Genomic DNA, 19,741 nt, shown 5'->3' with positions numbered 1-19,741 from the left:
AAAATGGCGAATAAATCGTAAAAAAAAAATGTATGAAAAATATGCCCCACCACCTTCCACTTTATCCATTCGTCCTTCACGGGTCGATAAATCCCCACGGGAGAAAGACGTGCAGCGATTTATAATCGACTCTCGAATCCCCTCAAATCGAGGAAAATCGAGCTCGAGAAATCGGATGGCGAGTGAAGGACATCCGCGTTCTTTCGTTTGTCGTGTGTGTTTTTTTTTTTTGCATTTTTATTCTGTCTTGCGAATATATACAAAGGATGGAGAACTAAACAGCTATTACATTTTATAACTAAATAAACAGAGGCTGTTATAATAGTAGTAACGTGTGTTAATAATATTAATTTAAATAACGTAATATTGATAGCCGAGACCTCGGCCGGGGCCGCGGGGTTCCCGGACCCGGGCGAGACACGTCGCCCCTCGGAGGAGGTGCACCCTGGAGCTGGTGGCCCCGCGACCCTCGTGGCGATCTTCCCGGAGATCGCTCGGCCGGGAGTCCGGGTCCCGCGGGAAGAGAAAAAAGAAAAGAAAAGAAAAGAACGGAAAAGGAAAAAAAAAAAAGAGGAAAACGGGACCCTAGCCCGACCGCGCAAAGCCGAATGCGAACGGTCTTCGAGTCTCGGAACCGCCGTTCCTGGACCAACCCGGGCGCACACCAGAGGAAACGAGGTCAATCTTCCTCGATCGACATCGATATATCTCCGAATCGTTCGAGCGATATCGCTGGGCCCAAAAAAAAGGGGGACCTCTCTGTCGAGGCCCTCCCAGGCTCGCGGGTCCTCGGGAGACCCCCCTCGAAGTCGCTCCAGAATCGCGCTGGAATCCGAAAAAGACTCCAAATCTTTGAAAAATACTCTCTCGCTCCCTCTTCCCCTCCCCAAGCGCGGATATCACGGAACTCTAGCCGGGTAAACATCTGAGCATGAACGCGTATGGGGCAAAGCGAACACCCCGATGTGGATAATATATTGATCAATCGAAGGGTGGCAAACTGCCCCGGATCTCCCACCACCCCATACAAGGCTGTTCGAATGCTGTTCGTCAAGATGTCCGTCTACTGCCTCGGACGATTTTGTCCATTGCCACGTACACGTCTGAGTACTACCCGCGTTCATGTTCGGATGTGTACTCAGCTTATGGGGACTCTACTATGGGGACCCGACCCGACATCGAGCCATCCTCGGGGAGCGTTTCCCCCCTCGTAATGAATTTTCATCACCCGGATATATATATACATATATAAAAATAGGTTACAATTAATACGTGCGTTTTACGTTCTAGGTGTCTACGTCCTGGGTAATTGTCCGTGTTTCAGGCGGAGGGAAAAAGTACCACGAGGTTAGGTTGCGTCGGGAGTCGGAGGGAACTTCCGGGAGGAAAGGAAGCGTTGAGGGATTCCGGAAATTCATGGTGAGGCGGGTGGACCGCGAGAATTCGGAGGGAAAAATAGGAAGGGGGAAGAGAGAGCCATGGGGAAGTCGTTCGGAGATCATCTCCTCGTCCGGTGGGGTTCGAGAGCCGGCCAGGGGGTGGGCCTTCCCCGAGGACTCGCGATTGCTCGGTCCCCGATATATCGATCGCGCGAACGCCTCCTCGCGACGTCTTTACAATAATTATACCCACTGCCACCAGAAAAATAGAATTCTTAAAACTTAAACTCAGTTCGCGTTCGCCCTCGCGCCGTCCACAGAGTCGCGGGCGTTGAAGCGCTGCGGAGGAGAGAATACCGGCCGAGCCATCCGGGACCCTGAAGAGCACCCTTTCCCCCTGGCTCGTCACCATCCTCAAAGCGTCCTAAAAGTCGTCTCCCCGTCCCTCCGACCGGTCGTTACTCCTACCCTACAAATCGGCGCATTTCACCCTATCTCCCCTTAGCACGAGAAATCCACCAGGTGAACTCCGCGCTCCCGTACAAATGTCTCATTGCGATCTCCCCGAAGCCTTGCACTTAACCCCCGGCGAAATTTCATCCTGTACTCGCGTTAACCCGATCGAGGTTTCCCCATAAATTTCTTCCACACCGGTGCTCATATAGAAAAATAGACATCTTCGCCAACGTAACGATTAGTAAAGGCCCGAACACTCGTGTCCGAGCCATGCAACGACTCGCGCCGGAAGCGAGGTCTCGACCTCCCAGAGATCGACCGATCGAAATTTCCAAGTCCTACGGTGACAAAAAGAAACCCCTGGCCGTTCATTTTTCCTCGTGCAATAAAAAGGAATCCCCTAAAGCACGCTCTTCAAGGTCCTCGGCATCCCCTCGGCCGCTATCGTGCGTTTCCAAGGACGCGACCGCCTGTTCAACAATTATTATCTCGATCGTCCTTGCCAAGCGATTGCGGTCCATCACTTCTAGTTTTTCGATATACATGTATGTATATATATATATTTATATATATATATATAGATATATAAAAAATATCCTTAGTAAAATAGAGAATTTTTAAATATATATATATAAATATATACGTCGCGCGCACCTCCGCGTGTACCGTATCCGTGTGGCTCACTATTCGTTATGTATTTATGTATAGGGTATATACATGTATAAAGGGGACGCGCCTAGGTGTATTTACCTCGCCACCTACGTGCTACCTAAACCCGAGGTTGAGTTCCGAGTTCCCTTTCGGTTCCCCGGCGAGACCCCTTAGATGTCCTCTCCTCGTATCCCTCCGAGAGCCACCGGGGACCCGAGAAAGGCGCTTCTCTTCCTTATATCCTCCTTATTGCCAGAAACGAAAACTAGGTACGCCACGTACAGCCCTCCGACCCTGCGACGCGTCGCTCGCTCGTACAATGATTAAGAAATCTCGACCGACTTCCCGGTGCCGCTCTTTCTCTCTCCCACATATCCCGGTTCCAACTTAATCGCAGACTTACAACGCTAACTATGTACACTTGAACTATCACTCGTGGCACAATCCTCGACCTTCGGTCATCGGCGAGGGTCCCTTTGAGAAAAGTCTAAGAGCGAGGGTATGTCCTTCCCCGGGACGACGTTTTGGAAAACTGGAGGCAGAGGGTCCTGGGCCGTCCCCTCTGCCGCTGTCTCTAGGTAAATGCCAAAACGCGTCTCCTTGGAAGGATCGTCGCGTGATCGTTCAATAACAAACGGTCCATTTTCCCTGCTTTTGGACATTTCCCATAGGGCGCCCTATCAAAGGCGGTCTCTAGTCTTCCAGGGTAGCGGATAGGAAAAATCAGGGGGCAAACTCGCGCGACTCGGTGGTAGATAAAGGACGAGAGATAGGGCCGTGGGGAAACGGCCGATCGCCCAAGATCACTGGAAACCTCGCCGAGGGAAGCATCCTTCGAGGGTCTCTAGAATTCCATCGGTTTCTCTGATTTTTCCTCCTCTAAGAGAACGTCGCATAATTTCACCCCCCCCCCCCCAATTGGCATCAACCGGGGCTCTACTTTCCAATGGGTAAACTAGGATCACCGTTGAGAGATAATAACTCGCTATCACCTTAATTAGTTCATCGCGCGAAACCGCCGGCCACGTGGCCCGTGCGACTCTAGACTGATTTCTCGTAAGTTAACTGACTTATAGCTACGCCCCCTTTCGATATCATTATACTCTACTGATCACTTGCGCCATCAAGAGGACGCGATGCCTCGTCGAGGTCCCTGTTTGTCCATTGGAAGAGCGGCCTCTTCGAGGCTCGAGCTTCGCCGGGGACGTCAATCAAAGAGAACTGCTCTCGTATACGGAGATAAGGGAGAGCGCCGCGACGCAGCCTCCGACGAGGCCTCCCGATCGAGGGCGTAAAAATGTTATATAGAAAACTAGTCAACTCGTAACACGGCAGGGATATATAAATTTGATAACCCAAACAATGGAAAAGTCTCTACCGCTAGTCCGACCCGTCAACAATTTACAATTGCACCTCGCGAAATGCCAGCCGGGGATTCGGTTCCGAGCATTAAGCCGCCCCTCCCCGTTGCCCTATCACATTAAACAATGTACAAAATATCATCGGCCCACTGATGCTTAACCCGTAGAGACACCGTAACGCTGCACCCCGGAGATATGTGCCAGTCCGGCGCGTTTCCTTGTCCATCCTCAGCACTCGAGGGAAGGAGAAGACATTCACGAGCGGTAAGCGCGGTAGCAAAAATACCCTATGCTCTAAATTCGGCCCGTAAAGGAAAATCACGCGCCAAAACGAAGGCATAACGCGGCCCCGGCATTTGCGTCAGTAGGAAGCGACGATTCGTCCGTCGTAAATCATTGAACGTGCGGTATATATCGCGCGACAACGGGCGTCCCGACGCCGAAGCAAACATGGACGAGGAGGGATTGACATTTCGCGAGGTCCCCGTATCGACGCTGTCTACGAATAAGGCCCATTAAATAGTCAGTCCTTCGACGCTGTCCGATCATTTTCGTCTATCTCCGAGGGGGGTCCCCCTCGAGACGTCCTGGCGAGTCTTAATTACGATTCGCAAGACTGCATCATGATTAGCGCCTAGCCGTTCGCCCGACCGGCGGCGGTTAGACTAAAATTAATCGTTCGTTCTGTACACTGCGATTACGCGCGGTAGGGGTAATATAATAAATAAGCTCAACGCGAGTCGCCTAAACTTAAGATGATTCAACGTATCCGTAAGCCTAGGTTCGTGAGTATAATTACAAATAATTATTATGCTCGCTCGGTGAGTGGGCTAGTATGTATAAATCTCGAGGGAGGGGAGTCCATCGAGCACGGTCGGCCGCTACGTGGGCGTCCCGACGCCGCGACCCGGTCCGGGTCGGCTTAATACTTCCTCCCGACCCTCGGCGGGGTCCTCCTGGATGCGGATCACGAGGCGAGGACGCTGTGTAAATATATAACCCGCGACCGGGGGACCGGGTCCGAGCGACTCGCGCCTCTCCCTCTCGAGGGCCTCCACGGTGCGACTCGCCGCGCGCGACCCGGACGACTTTAGAATAGAAAGTAAAACGTACTTAGGTAAAGGCTGATATGGTTCTCATTTTAAACAATAATTCACTATATACCTATATGCAACAGCTTAAGTCAGTTAGATCGTTATTTATCCGTTAATAAAAGTTAACGACTCATCTGTCACCGCGTCACACGTTAGGCACTTTTTAAACGGGAATCAATGGGTTCATTCTCTCACGCGTCTCGTCGTTGCGCGTCGTGAGGGGGCTTTGGTTAGGGATCTTCCTCCGGAAGGCGCGGCTCGGGGAACGACTCTCGGTGGTCGGTGGACCCGTCGAGATCCGGGCGAACGCGGATTTGAGCCTCGAGGCGGTCCTGGAGGCCGCGGGCACGCGCCGCGCCGGACGGGGCAAGCCGCGTCCCCGTTCCGGCGACGGCCGTGCGCGGTTCCCGCGGAACCGCGGGTTGGTTCCCTTTTGGCAGCGAGCGCGTCCCGATGCTCGCCGACCCTAGGTCGGCGGTCACTTGTCGGCGGGTCTGGAGACCGTCTGCGGTATCACCGTCAGGGACTTGGGGATTTTTGGCAGAATGGGTATCGGGTTGGCGGGCGGCTTGGTGGTGACCTGGATCGACTTGGGCAGGTTCAGGTTGTTCAGTAAGCTCTGCGAGGGGGCGTTGTTGTCGCTGGCGAGCGTCCGCACGTCGCAGATCAGGGGCTCGAAGTCGCTCCTGCTCTGCCGGTTGAGCATCTCCTGCTGCATCCTCAGGTGCTTCTGGAACTGCGTCTGGGCGGCCAGCTGGGCCTTCTGGTACTGGGTGACGGACCTGAGGCCGGGCGGCGAGCTGGAGGTCCCCGCAACCTGCTTCTCGCCCATCAGTTTCTGGCGCTTCAGACTCTGAAGACGCTTGAAGTCGGGTTCGCTCAGCTGGAAGATCTTCCCCCCGGACGAGACCGTCACCTTGGGACCCTCCTTGCGCTTCAGGGCGCCGTTCGTCGCGCTGGTCGAGGGCAGGCTGCCGAGTCGCTGCAGATTCGGTGGAGGTTTCTTTATGATGGAAACCCCGGGGGTGAGCTTGACCACGTTGGGCCCGGCCTTGGAGGAGTGCGAGGCGTTCGTCGCGGTTGGCGAGGAGGAAGGCAGCACCAGGGAGCTCGTGCTCGGCAAGGACAGTCTGTCTCTCTCGAGGACGTAGCCTCCGCTCAGTCTGCGAGAGTTGTTGAACTCGGATATCGGCTCCAGGATCGGCTCGTCCATTTTCTCGGGGCCCTCGTAGGATATTAGCCGGTTGTGCACCGAGGTCGAGTAGTTGATCGCATTGCGGGAGGCGTTTGGCGCTAAGACCAGGTCGCCCGATCTGTAGTACTTCTCGAGGAGGATCAGGTGCCTGAGGAAGGAACTCTGGTTCCCGTAAGGCCTCTGCAGCTCTTGCCAGAGCAGTTTGGTGTCGCGATCGTACTGTATCATCGTCGCGCATTTCTCCCAACCCTGGGGGGTGATCTCGCGGACGTTGTTGAAGTCTATGTTGGCGTGAAGGTTCATCTCTTCCTCCCCGGGAAAGAGGGTGCGCACGCTGATCGAAGGGTTCGCCCCAAGCCGTTGCACGACGGGGTTGATGTCGCTGCCAGGTCGGGGCCTCTTCGGCAGTCGGGTCAGCGTGACCTCCTTGTCCATCGCGAGGATTTCGACGACCTCGTTGGTCTCCTCGCTGGACACTCCCGAGGAGTACCGATGGAATTTCTTGAGCTGATCCACGGACGTCTGTAGGCTCAGGATGTCCTCGTCCGTCGCCATTCCGTCTTCCATTGCGCTCATCTTCGCCGTGCGATTTTCGTTATCCGTCTCGGAGTTGGTCCCCTCGTTCTTGTTCGGCTCCGGGGTCGACTTCTCCGACGTCGAGTTCACCGCCACGTCCGGAGACTTGGATATACCGCTCTTACCTTGACTCTGGCCTTGGCATTTGGCTTTCTTGCGCTTCTCTTTGGCCACCTGACTCTGCGCCGCGTCCTCTTCCTCGTTCTCCAGAACCTCGATGTCGTGGTAATGTAAGATTCTGCAGAAATTCGACAGGCCCCATGAGATACAATCAAGTTATCAACGTTCAACCGGGAAAGAAATCGCTGGTACCACTCAAATCGCTCACCTTTTCCTGTAGCTCTTAAAGAAGGACCTGTGGTTCGTGTTCATGTTGTCCACGTCCTTGTACTTGAGCTGCAGCTGCGTGAAGTACCGACATAATTTGCACACGAACGTCCCGGCGCTCAGGAGGACCGGGATTCCTTGTTGCCTGAGTCGTTGATTCAACTCGCCAGTCTCGGTGGGAACCAGCTGATGGGTGTGGTTCCTGGCTAGTCGGCGTTTACACAGCGCACAAGTCAGGAACCTCTCGATCTTCGAATAGTGGTTCACGCAAAAGGACAAGGACGTGTGTTGACTCGACTCCCAGTCGATATCCACCTGCAGTAGAAGGAATAGGAGGTTCGAGTACTGGGCCCTAAAAATTTCTCCTCTACTTTCGGTCATTCCAGAAGCATACCTGATTGTGCAGACCGGCTTTAATTTTGAGCAGCCATCGGCGTTTGACGTGGTGCCTTGCTGGCTCCCTGCATTCTCGAGCGGTGCACTTCGACACCATTAATTGACGGTGCTGTCTCTGAGGCTTGGTCTGCATATTCGTGGGACTGGAGTGGGCCTTCGCGATGAAAACATTATTACATATTTTACCTTGTCCTTAGTATTAAGTAATGCATGATCGAAAGGAATAAATTGCAAGATTTATCATTGGATTCCTTGAATTTTTCGAGCGGCTCATGTGATAGAGGATACGTACTTTTCGGTCAACGTGGCGGTAGCACGCGTCGCAAAGGCAAGAGTCCTTGGTGAGATGTCTTTCCACGTTCAAGATCTTCTTGCGCCTCTCGTCGGACTTCATCTGAGCGAGATGCATCGGCGTATCCAAAGAGCCGAATTTCCCGAAACAGTAGCAACAGACGTCGGCACAGAGTCGGCCAGGATGAATCGAGAAGGAGGAGGACTTCTCGGGGATGACGAGCGACTGGCGGTCCTTCGGCGCAGCCTCCTCGTTGTCTTCATCTGTTACCAGAAAGAAAGAGGGTCAGGTCTCCGTTCTTACATCCTTTCGATCCAGGTTCTTTAGCTCTGCAGGACTGTTACGGTTTTTGAACTCAAACTGTCCGTTAAGAACATCGTAAAAACATTCAGGAAGATTTAAACCGCTTTAGGACTTTGAGTTTTCAAAAATCGCAGCAACCCTGCTTCGATACTATACGGCAAGTGGTGATCGCGATATTGGGCGCAAAAGGTGGAAAGCGGAATATTCTCGTCGTGGACAAGAGATTAAGCTAGTACTGTTATTTGAACGGCATGCTTTGTTACTGAGTCAATTGATTTTTGGATATCTGAACCTTCAGGACCAGAGGACCGTGACCGAAATGCTGCTTGATCTCCACTGGGAAAAAAAAAGAAGAAAAAAAAAAAGAAAAAAGAACGAAATGGCCAGTCAATTTCTCGCTACTCTAGGTCCCCTTCCAGACCAGAGGAGAGGTCGCGCAAACCGAATGTCTCTCTTGCCCTTTCCTCCGGAAGGTGGAGATCGCAAGGGAGGTATTTTCACGAGAGTATCAATCGGAAGCGGTAAAGGAGGCAGGTTTGATTAACGATGTAGTTATGCCCACAACCAGGATTACCGCAAGAGTGTCTGTGGTTAGTAGTGAACTTGCGGTTCGCACCAGAGCTGCTATCTCCCAAACCACTGGTTCCAAACTGAAAAAGAAAACGAGGCGAGATCAAAATTCACTCCCATCCCATCTTCACCATACTGATCCGTATGAGATGAATAATCCTTGACGCAATTACCTCCTTTTGAATGGTGTAGAAGTCCGGGGAGTCGCCTTCGCCGTCGCCGCGACCTTGCTTCAGGACCATCTTCAAGGGAGACCTCGACCGCTTCTTGTCCCTTTCCTTCTCCTTCTGCACGCGAATCACCGTCTTCAGGGTGCCCGTGTACTGTTCCTTCTTGGCCTTCTGGTGGTTCATCCTTTCAGCAGCCTTCTCGAGCGATTCCAGACCCAGAAGTCGGAGGATGGATTCCTTCTTGGCCTTGTCCTCGGGCGTCTCCAGGAACTTCGGGGTCAGAGTAGCACTCCTGGAAGACTCCCCTGATGTGGACGCCTCGTCCGAATCCTTCTGCGACGTCTCCGGAGTCTTCGTGGTCTTGCACTCCCCATTGGAAGCCGTTTCCATCGGCGAGGGTTGATCCTCCTTTTTCGAGGAGTGAGCCTCCATCTGATCCTGCAAGTTCCTCCTAGGGGCGTCGGAGTCGGCCTTGACGCAAGCCAGGTCGTTCTCCGATTTGCTCCTCAGGGTGTCCTGCTGGGGCTTGGTGTTCTCCGACTTGTCGCTCGCCGAGAAACCCCGGAAATTTTCCACCCCTTCGGCGGATTTGCCGAACTTATGGTTCACCAAGGAACGATCGTTCTCGTTGATCTTAGCCACCTCGTTGTCGAGCAGCGTCTCTTCCTTGTTCTGCTGGTCGGACCTTCGGTTGTCCCTTCTGCTGCGCTTCGGCTTCAGCGAATGTTGCACCTGCTGGTCGTCCTTGCGTTTCTTCGTCTCCCTCGAACGCCTGGTGCGAGTTTGTGGCTCCAGAGAGGCATCGTCCTCAGTCTTCAAGGCCTGATCGTCCTCGTCCTTCCTGTTGGACATACCTTCGGGTGTAGTCCTCTCCTCCGACGAAGAGCCCTGGTTCTCTTCCGCATCTTCCCCCGCCCTGATCGGATCGTTGTCCTTGATCTTCGAGTCGCTCGACTCGGCGTTTCGCGACTGCAGTCTCGTCTCGATTTTCCTCTGCTTCTCGGCAGTCCTCTCCCTTGCTCTCAGCACTCGCCTGTTCTCCTCGATCGTCGCCTTCTGCTCCTCGGAAGTCTTCTCGTCGCCCGACTTCTCTGTCTCCAGTTTTACGTCTAACTCCTCGTCTTTACTAGCTTGCTTGTCGGCCTCGCTCGAGGCGACTTTGCGTCCCTCTTCGGGGTCCTCCTCGCAGTCCTTAGACTCCGAGTTATCTAGCTCCCTCGTTTCCTTAGGAGAAAAGCTATCTTTAGGCACAGACTTTACAGCACATTCGGAATTTAAATCACAGCCATCTACGGTCAATGAGTGACAAGCGTTCTTCCCGGAGTCCGACGAGTCGGACTCCGGAAGGACCTCCGGGTCGTCCCGCGGAGACTTCTCCTCGTGTTCGACCTCGTCGATCTCCAAAGAGGTCGTCGACGTCGTCGATGTCATCGGTGTCGAGTCGCCGGATATCACCATCGGCGTGCCCGACTTCGGCGTTACGTCCACCGAGTCCTCCTCCTCGACCTGCTCCCTAAACTCCTGAAGAGATCCTCCCTCTGGAGCCTCTAAGGTGACGTTAGGAAGTTCCTCCACTTCGTCCTCAGTCGCGTCCTTCCCCGAAGGACCTTCAGCTACCAGCCTCTCAACCTCCCTTGAAATACTCTCCAGAGTCTCGGTGTCTTCCGACCGCGTCGTGATCGACGCGTTTTCGTCGTCTCCGACCTTGAGCTCCGACGCGGATACCCGTCCCCCAACGGTGGGGTCCTCTTCCAGAATACGTGGTACGTTATCAACGTCCCCTGGAAAGCTCAACCCCTTCATCGACTCCGAAGACTCCTTGGCTGTCGTTTCCTCGACCTTGGGCGTCTGTTCCTCACGAACCTCCTTGAACTCGCGACTCTCGCAGGTGGTCGCGCCTTCCTCGGCACCCGGGGTACTCTCGTTCTCTGAGGACAGAACCGCTTTCAAATCCGTCGCTTTGAGACCAGTCTTATCGGAAGTTCTAGGGGATTTCTTTCTTATACCATCGGATTCGGGACTGCCATCGGACACTTTGTCGATTATCCTCAGGGACTTCCTCGTGGCAGCCTTCTTACCATCCTCCGGAGTCTTGCGATCGCCTGGTTGGTCGGAGCTCTCCGAGGTGTCCGAGATCGCCTTTGGCGAATCCACGACGTTCTGCCCAGCAACGCTCGTCCCTTCGTCGGCTGGTTCCTCGACGGAGTCGGCTTTGCCCTTCGTCGACGGGTTCTCCTTGAAGACGCCGCGCGAGTCGCTGGCGGTACCTACCTTGGCCGGATCGTTCTCCTGGGTCTTCAGGGTCTTCTGGGGGTGCGCGTCGACCACCAGCTTCATATCGCCCATGACTAGCTTCTCGATCTCTTTGGCAGTGGCCGCCACCTTCGGCACCGTGTTCTCCGGAGTCTCGGATTTAGGCTCGCTCTTCGAGGCGTTAGCCTTGCCCTCCTCGGCGCTCTCTTCGAGGCCGAGTTTCTGCGAGTCGGCGCTCAGGGGCGCGACGATCTCCTCGATCTTCGGCACCTCAAACTTCTTCCCCAGGCCTAGACCCTTGTCCTGGCTGAAGATCTGGCTCTCGATCGACTTGGCGATCGTCAGCTTGATGTTCTCGATCATCTGATCGATCTGCGACTTGCCACCCTCGGTCTTCTCGGCCCCGTAGAACGGGCCCACGGCCTTCTTCACGTCCAGGTTGAGACTGCCTCTGCGGCTCTTCGGCTTCTCGCCCAGCTTCGCCAGGACGATCTCCTTGCGTGGCTCGCAAATCACCGGCTTCTTCGTGTCCTCCTGGACCTCGATGGTCTTCTGCGGAGATCTCGGAGCTTCCTCCATCTTCGCGTCGTCGAGCTTCGCATCGGGCTCGGTGTTCTTCACCTTTGTCTTCGAGCGCAACGTCGGCCCCAGTTCTCCGGATCTGTCCAACCGCTCGCTGTTGTTGTTGTTCTCTATCTCAGAGTCGATTTCGATCACCTCCTCGAAGCTTTTGGATCCGTCGCTCTTCATCGAGGGATCGCTCTCGGCATTCGCCGTGTCCTGGCTGTCGTTGGCGGTCAAGTCGAAGAAGCACTCGCCCTCGGTGCTGACCTCCACGGGGTCGTCAAGGCAGTTCTCAGAGACGTCGGCGCCGTCCGAATTGAGCCTGCGACGCCTCTTGACGTCCGACTCGGACGAAATCCCGGAATCGGAGAGCTGGCGCAGCTTACCGTTTCGTAGGCTCCTCTGGGGCAAGGCATTGCCAATCCTCTTCCTCGGCTGGATCGCTTTGCAGTTGAGGTCCAACTCCGTGGCCTCCTCATCCGAAGCAGTCTTCTCCTCCTCGGTGTCAGCTTCCTTCTTGATTTCGTTCTCGGTCAACAACTTCTCACCTATCAACATTTTTCGGCTTCTCGTTAACTTGCCCTCAATCTCAGCCTCAGAGTCACTAAGCATCGAAGCTATCACCTCGTCGATGGTTAGATCTATGGAGCACTTGTCCGCTCCAAGTTTTGGACTCTTCGAACCTGTACCGTCGAACTCCTTGATGATGCTACGTTTATTTTTTGAGACCTTTACCTCGAGCTCGTTGATCTTCGGATTGGCTTCCCTTTCTCTGCTGATGTTCCTTCGAATTGGGGTGACTTTTGATGTCTTACCGTTCTTGAGGTTGACTTCGACACTTTCTGCACTTTTGTTGGCTACTGTGCTCTCTGTTTCGATGTTCCTTGATTTTTTACCTAGTAGTCTGACTTTCTTGGTGGACTTTGGGCTGGTCTTAGAGTTTGCTCCAGACGATGCGTCCAGATCTTTGTCTTGTGGATCTCCTGTCTCCGACTCTTCGATTCCTCTCGTCGTGTACTTGGTCTTTTTCACCCTGAGATTGTTCTTGGTAGTCTTGGTGATACCTTCGCAATCCGCACTGTCGGTATTACTATCAGGAACTTTTGCGCTAGTTTCGGCTAGCCTGGCGTTTGTTTCTTCGGATTTCTTTACCCTTCTTGCTTTCACACCTTTTTTGACGTCAGCGCCGATTCTTTTGAGGGTCTTTATTGGGACTGCTTTCGTCACTTTAACCTTGATTAGATTTGCCTTCGCCGCTCTGAGTTTCTGCTTGCGTTTTAAGTTCTTCAGTACTTTCTTGCTCCGAGGCAGGTTTGCTTCTACTTTAGAAGACAATGAATTACCTGTGCTCACCGCTTCTAAAAACCTAAGGTGCCTCAAAGTCAACAATTCTTCGCTCTTCTTACTTCTGGTGTCTGTGGATGGCAAACCAGAGTCATTATTTGCCTTCTGCTTTGATTTAGAAGGAGCTAGGGGTCTCTTCTCCCTGGATGCCATCTCACTTCCACCCACATTGGGTCCTGAAATATGATGTTCCGTTCTGTCAAATTTTCTGAATTATAAATTTTACTCGTGCACAAATTAAAATTGCAACTATTAGAACTTCTTGACAAAATGTTTACAAATTAATTTTTCTGACAAGCAACCAATGGTTGATGCAATCTACTTCTCGGAAAAGGTAATGCCTTTATTCGCATAAAGGTTTATACCACATATTTTCTCTAACTGAAAAAGTACTTGAATCAATAAAGAATTATATAAACCTTAATTAAAATATAAACCTAATAAGTTCGTAAAGGTATCAAAAGCATTGGAGGCTCGACCTGGCTCCCGTAAAATATTAACACCCGTACTGGAAATGATAACGTAAAAGAATCAAGTAAACAAAATTTAATCACGCCGTAACAAACATTAAACGATATTTGGGACTGCGGTATCCCGAGCTTTCCTTCTCGGCGAACAAGAAATTACCACCGTTATCTTTTCTGATAGGAAGCATAAAGACCATTGAAGTTTGGCCCAGCGAAGAAGTATAAAGAGGAAATGTAATGAATCGATGCTTACGATCTTGTTCGGAGCAAATAATTGAGCAAGGGTAAAAGACTGGAGCATACTGGCGTTTGCAGCAGGCACTGCAGCCAGAAGCCGTATCTTCCCTTAAACGTGTAAGAAATGGACCGGGGGCCCGCTCCGAAGGAGAAGAACGCAAGGAAAAAATGAAGTCGGGCACAGCAAGTGGGTGACGGGGTGGCGGGTTGATCGGTGCGGCCCTGGCGGACAGAAAAATTACGTGACAAACGTTTGCATTTACACGGATGTACCGTGCGCCTCTTCTTGCCTAGGAAAACGCGTCGAGATATTTAGATCGATATCTCGGGGCCCGCGGGCCCGAGTCGTGAAATTGTCGGTCGAGAAGGAAGCTCGAATTGCGCGTTAACTACCCGAAGAGGAAATCGGGCTCCTCGGGCTCGGCGAGATCGGAAAATCGGTGGGCAAACCCTCGCGAAAAAATCGCCACGAATAAACAAAAGGTCGGAGCTGGTTCGACACTTCGGAAGCTTATCCGGGGCCCGGGGGTCCTCGCTCGGGCCCGTTTCTCGGCGGAAAACCTGGACGCCGTGGCGTACTCACCTCTGAGACCGAAAATCCTCCCTCGGGTCCGTCGTCTTTCCGGAAAACCAGGGAAAATAAAGACGAGAAAAAGACGGTCCCGTTGCAGGGTGTCTATACGCTGTCCTACTGTTTCGACGCTACCGCCGCCTGGCGGGCGAGCGCGCGACCTCTCCCAGGCCCATACTCCGTCCGCGCTAACTCCTCGGGACGTTGTTTCGCGAACCGGGGCCCTGCGGGCGGGCGCCAGCCCCTTGGCCGCGTGTCGCGCGTCCCCGGAGACTGCCGTCCCGAGCCGGGCCCGCTGGCGAGGTTACCTCCGGGCCCGGGGAATCGGTCGGCGATGCGCGAGCCGAGACACGACGCGGCACTTCTCCCAGCTCTCTACACGCCGTTTCGGCTAACTGGCGCCGCGATATTCGACGAATTACTCCGCTCCGGGCCGACCCAGGGGCGCGATTTCCACCGAGGCCGAGAACCAACCGACGCGGGCTTGCCGGCCGGAATGGGAATCTCGAGGAGGAGCGAGCCCGACGCGCGGAAACCCCCCAAAGACGCGAGAACGAGGAGGAAGACGCGCCCGTGCGCACCAATGGCGGACACCGACCCTTATTTACCGAATTCAAAATGGCCGCCCTACGGATTTTCGCACGCCTCGGAGTCTCGGCGATCTCTCGCGTCCCCGTGACCGTCGGCCTCCACGAGAGGGTCCTAACCTCGGTCTTGCAGGTATCTTCTCGCCGGCGAGCCTCGCGCATGCGATCGCCGATTTCATGACGCGACTTTCCGCCTTTCCGAGACGGTCTCCCTTCCGCGTGGCCCGTTGCGGGACCCACAATGGACCCTTCGCCTCTGAGCCTGCTTTCCACGGTTTTTCCGAGTTTTCACGTAGCCTTTCACCTCGACCGCTCCACGCGGTCGATTTTTAACCTCTTCAAAAATCTCTCTTTGCCAGGGGTCCGCAAAACCTCTAGCGCGAGCCGAGCGCAAAAGTTTACGTTCTTATCACCAATATTCGTCCGCAACGTGCCCTAGCACGTACTCCATCCTCGAGGGCACGTCTACGTCTCTACAGACTTTCGAAGGGAGCCTTGCGCAATTTTTCCTTATTTTCATGGGAATTAGAGGCAACATGCGGAGAGCAGACCATGCATTTGCATCTTTATTCGATTCCAGTTTATTTTATAACCTAAATGCGGACTTGCAACATAAGGTTTCTGAACGGCAGTAATGACTAAAGAGCAGTCCTCATTATGCCTAATGAATTGCAACAGCCAATTCATTTTACATAGCATTGTGATAGCGGACGATCTTATTCCAACGTTTATATTAAATTTTTGATTGTCCTTTTGGCTATTTTTTACGACCATTTGAGAAAAATTCACTGATATGTTATCGAGAGGTCTCTATTGTCCATACTGTTTTTTGGCTTCAAACTATTTAACAAAGTGGAATTAATTATACCAGCTCTACTGGTTTCCTGAACAAATTATTTTGTTATCAAATTACAGAAAAGATGGAGCAGCTTTACAGCTTCCCCGAAATATGATGAAAATGCTTCTTATCCAGATTTCGAAGTTTCCAGGGACCCACAAGAATGGAAATGCGTGGAGGACTTGTTAGCTCCTAAACTTATACCAGCCCCTCCGAGTGGTAAAGAGTTTCCATCCGGATGGCGGCCACAAAATAGTAAATATCTTTAGCATTTTTTAAAGTGAAGTTCTATTTATTTTTCTAACATTTTGCCCTAAAAACTTTTTTGTTATTTCAGTGACGCTAGCCAAAAAACATCCATACTTTGTGGCTCGTACCAAAAATCATATGCAGCCTGTATATCTTTTGATAACCTTCAGAGGAGTACGAAAAATAACCACATTGAACAAAATACAAGGTAATATCTGGAAACTTGAAGCAGAGTTAAAGGAATACATTGAAGAGTATGTAGGAAAAAAAGTTGGTACTAGAATTAATGAGGCTACGGGACAACTTCGATTTAGAGGAGACTATGTACTTTTAGTTAAAGAATGGCTTACTTCTAAAGGTTTTTGAATAAGTATAATTCAGTGTATGAACTAAAGAATGAGTATAATTTTGTTTATCAAATAGTGCACTTCTTATTGGGATGTAATAAATTACCTTTCAATTTTATAAGATATAAATGGTTTTTGTTACACGTGTACATCTGTCGCAGGTTAAAAATTAGTTTTCATAATTCCTCCACAATGCAGGAAGCAATTAATAAAAAATACTTTCAGGTAACAGATAACAAATACAATATAGTAGTTCTATGATCTTTGTTAAGTTTTCTAATATTATTAATTTGTTGATAAAAGTAGTTAAATAACATCAATTTAAGCCGCCCAAATAAACTTAAGTGAAATTATATAGGTTCTTTTAGATAAAGGCAGATACAAACGAAATAAACCATTAATAGAACATGTCTGTTAAAATTATTAACAATGCGTTATTTATGATATGATCATGAAGTAAGATTACAATATAACAAAAAAGAATTAAAATTGAGCTCTCATGCTATGCACTTTAAATCAATCACACCTTATGAATTAGGTAAATCCAGTACATATCAATGAGAATGTCGGAGAGCATAAAGAGAAGTAAGGACAAACTTTAAGTACTTATTACTGTAATTACGATGGCTCTAAGATTAAGTTCTGGCAAGGATGAAAATAACACAGCCATATATTTCTTAAGTAACGGAGCGATGGAAGGAACATGTCAAGCGAAGTCTCCATACATGTATGACGATTATAGGATTTTATAGGATTCTGTGTAAAGTTTCATGACCTCTAGGTGGTTATTTTTTTTTTCAAGATTTATTTCTTGCAAATTGAATTTTCGATTCTTTTGCAAATGTTACGTAGATTTTACTTGAAAATTTTGCCCTGATTAAACTTCCTGCCTTTTTTGTCAGTACCAGTCCAACTGAAATAGTCTTGCACTAATGTCTTGGTTTGTTCATCCGATGGCTCTAGTTTGGTCCAATTATATGACTCATAATCAACTTGCCAGTCAGGACATAGCTGTAATTAAATATTTTCATTTATTAAAAGAAAATCATGATTACTTGATAATAAATATGAAGTACTAAATATTAATCTTACTGTAAATGCTAAATTCTGTCCACGCCATACCCAAATACCACTGATGGTACTATCATTCTCAGTTCCAAAAAGACAGACGCTGGCAAATGTTGCTTTTCTCATTTTGTCTAGGCGCTGATACATTCCACTGATCAAATTACAGGACATAAACACCTTAAACAATTAAAGACTGTAAATTCTGAACTGTACTTCTACCGTTTAAAGCATATATTTAAATTGATAAAAAATTGGGTACTTACCTTAGTCAACTCATGGTTGTATTTATATTCACCAAACCAAATACTATAATTAGTTGGATCAAAATTTTTCCAGAAGTAAGGAATCGACTCTTCTACTTCATTGTTAGAGTAGAATCGTTTGAAGTCATCCATGTCAAAAGTTCCTTTAGGCATAGCATCAAACGGATTTTTGGATTCCGGTTCAGCAGCTAAAATTAATGCAGCAGGATCGGCTGCCGAACATTCTTTCTCTTTGTTCGATTCCCCCTTAAGTTCCTTTTCCTTTTTCTCTTTTTTTCCCTACCGAAAAATATGATACTTTATAGAGCATGAATTGAGGTGCAGAAATTGATATTTTCTTATTTATTTACCTTTCCATGTGTTTCACTTGAAGCTAACGCAGAAACTGGAACTGCTACTTTATCTTTGTTTGATTCCCCCTTTTTCTCTTTTTTTCCCTACCAAAAATTGCTTTATAAAGTAATAAATTTATATAGGTGCAAAAATTAATATTTTCTTATCTATTTACCTTTCCATGTATTTCGGCCAATTTCTTTGGATCATACTCCAAGGTTTTATCAGCAAGTTTAAAGGCACCAATAACAGCAACACATTCTGGCTGGTTGACAATCGTTTGGAACCACCGATTTACATTCTGGTATGGCTTTCTTAGATTAGGCTCAAGAACATATTGGTAGAGATGCAACAGTGTCATTGCAACGCTAATGTCTGCTAATGTAATGCGTTCTCCTACTAAATAAGTACGATTAAGTAAATGGATATTTAAAGCATTCAAAGCTTTGTTGATATCGCTTTTTGCATGTTCGATACTCTGAAAAATCAATATTATGGAAACATTAAATCAGAATACTAATAATATGGTAAACAGATATTTTGTGCCTTAAAAAATGTATGCAATATTGATTGTAGTAGAGATTCATATTACCAGATATATGAATAACTTTATGCTTTCATTGCATAAATTAATCTACCTCCTTGAGTTACGAAAATATGGTAAATTTCCACATATTCGCCTTTGAAGGAGGTAATCAATAAATTACCTACAATTTAAACATACCATTTTGTTGTACTGAATAATTCCAAGCAATGGAAATACCCAGGTGCAACTTGCAGGGAGAATTTCTGAATCGGCAAATCCAAACCATTGAATGACCTCCGCTTGTTCGAGTTTGGTCGTTCCCCTTAACTGATCGTTTGCCACTAAAAATAGAAGTAATATTTTTGGAATAATTCAATCTACCAATTGTGCATAACTCGACTATCATTACAACATTCATTTAACTTACCATAATAGGCTATGGCATTACTCTCTGTAATACATTTTCCATCAGAGGTTTCAAAAGCTGGAACCTGAAGAAAACAGTATCGTCGTTATTATGTATGTAACATCCAGCTGCAAATTAGTACAAGCGTTATAACCCATTGAAACTTGTCTATATTTTACAATACTAATTAACCAAAGTTGCTGAATATCTTTTTGTCGAATATGGTACAAAGTACCGATCAAGTAATGACAGTTTTTTGTCAGGAGAAAGTAGCTCTATACATTGAAGGATGCATCTATTCCTGTAAAAGCTGGCACAACCGAAGGTGCCACAAAATCAGTTGACATATCGCAATGCGAATGCGGCGAAAAGATTCCTTTTAGAGGTAGACTCACTTTTCCGAGAGGGAACTTTTTTCGGAAAGCTTCGGTCTTGTTGGTCTCACCGAAGACGAAATCTTTGGCGACTTTAACTTGGGCTCCGGAATACTGGGCCGCGATCAGCGCCTTGTAGGCCCTGAAATTTTCTGGGTACGTGTAGAGTGTCTGCAAAAATGTAAACGTCATTTTAATATCTCCTGTCTAGGGATGAAATCCCAACGCATCGTGGATAACCGGCGACGTCTTAATGCGCCGATGTTTCCAGATGAAAATCTGGCGTGGAAAACACTTACTCCGGACGCCATTATGTCTCACCACGGGAAGAGGAAGTAGAAGGCCGGCAAAGATCACGTTGCTCAGGCGCAAAGATGTACATACGCCTGCGATGTGTTCACGAATGCGTCATGTCACTGCTTCATGAACTGCATCGGAACGGAGACAGATGTTTTATGAAATCTATGAAGTGTTCTAAAAAGGTTCCATATCAAATTTGACTTCATTGTCGGTGCTAGAGATTCTCTAATAATCGGGAAGAATA

General features: G+C 49.4%; 3 protein-coding genes across 8 annotated transcripts; 1 reads left to right on the top strand and 2 right to left on the bottom strand.

The window, feature by feature from the left end:
* Positions 1 to 219: 219 nt before the first annotated feature.
* On the bottom strand, positions 220 to 14,332 carry LOC105702078 (titin homolog). 5 transcript variants are annotated; one of them, XM_012429349.2, is made up of 8 exons: positions 14,219 to 14,332; positions 13,652 to 13,857; positions 8,774 to 13,107; positions 8,605 to 8,680; positions 7,728 to 7,990; positions 7,434 to 7,589; positions 7,041 to 7,357; positions 220 to 6,950 (listed from the first exon to the last, which is right to left on the bottom strand). In XM_012429349.2, the coding sequence occupies exons 3-8, from the start codon at positions 13,082 to 13,084 to the stop codon at positions 5,420 to 5,422; spliced, it is 6,654 nt and encodes a 2,217-aa protein (XP_012284772.1). In that variant the 5' UTR covers positions 13,085 to 13,107; positions 13,652 to 13,857; positions 14,219 to 14,332; the 3' UTR covers positions 220 to 5,419. The 5 variants fall into 5 exon arrangements, with proteins under 5 accessions (XP_012284772.1, XP_023288596.1, XP_012284771.1 ...); XM_023432828.1 differs by having other exon boundaries at positions 7,041 to 7,354; XM_012429348.1 differs by lacking the exon at positions 13,652 to 13,857 and having other exon boundaries at positions 14,219 to 14,312.
* A 471-nt stretch (positions 14,333 to 14,803) lies between these two features.
* Positions 14,804 to 16,350, top strand: LOC105702081 (probable 39S ribosomal protein L49, mitochondrial). The gene is made up of 3 exons (XM_012429355.1): positions 14,804 to 14,926; positions 15,709 to 15,886; positions 15,969 to 16,350. The coding sequence occupies exons 1-3, from the start codon at positions 14,825 to 14,827 to the stop codon at positions 16,244 to 16,246; spliced, it is 558 nt and encodes a 185-aa protein (XP_012284778.1). The 5' UTR covers positions 14,804 to 14,824; the 3' UTR covers positions 16,247 to 16,350.
* Positions 16,351 to 16,474: 124 nt separating this feature from the next.
* Positions 16,475 to 19,606, bottom strand: LOC105702080 (elongation factor 1-gamma). 2 transcript variants are annotated; one of them, XM_012429352.2, is made up of 9 exons: positions 19,497 to 19,605; positions 19,219 to 19,368; positions 18,845 to 18,908; positions 18,616 to 18,758; positions 18,067 to 18,369; positions 17,909 to 17,995; positions 17,559 to 17,837; positions 17,320 to 17,472; positions 16,475 to 17,238 (listed from the first exon to the last, which is right to left on the bottom strand). In XM_012429352.2, the coding sequence occupies exons 1-9, from the start codon at positions 19,506 to 19,508 to the stop codon at positions 17,083 to 17,085; spliced, it is 1,347 nt and encodes a 448-aa protein (XP_012284775.1). In that variant the 5' UTR covers positions 19,509 to 19,605; the 3' UTR covers positions 16,475 to 17,082. The 2 variants fall into 2 exon arrangements, with proteins under 2 accessions (XP_012284775.1, XP_012284777.1); XM_012429354.2 differs by lacking the exon at positions 17,909 to 17,995 and having other exon boundaries at positions 17,083 to 17,238; positions 19,497 to 19,606.
* Positions 19,607 to 19,741: the final 135 nt, after the last annotated feature.

Source organism: Orussus abietinus, unplaced genomic scaffold (assembly GCF_000612105.2).
Source record: "Orussus abietinus isolate OABI.00-Male unplaced genomic scaffold, Oabi_2.0 scaffold22, whole genome shotgun sequence".
Taxonomy (NCBI): Eukaryota; Metazoa; Arthropoda; class Insecta; order Hymenoptera; family Orussidae; genus Orussus; species Orussus abietinus.
This window is presented reverse-complemented; position numbering and strand designations above follow the sequence as displayed.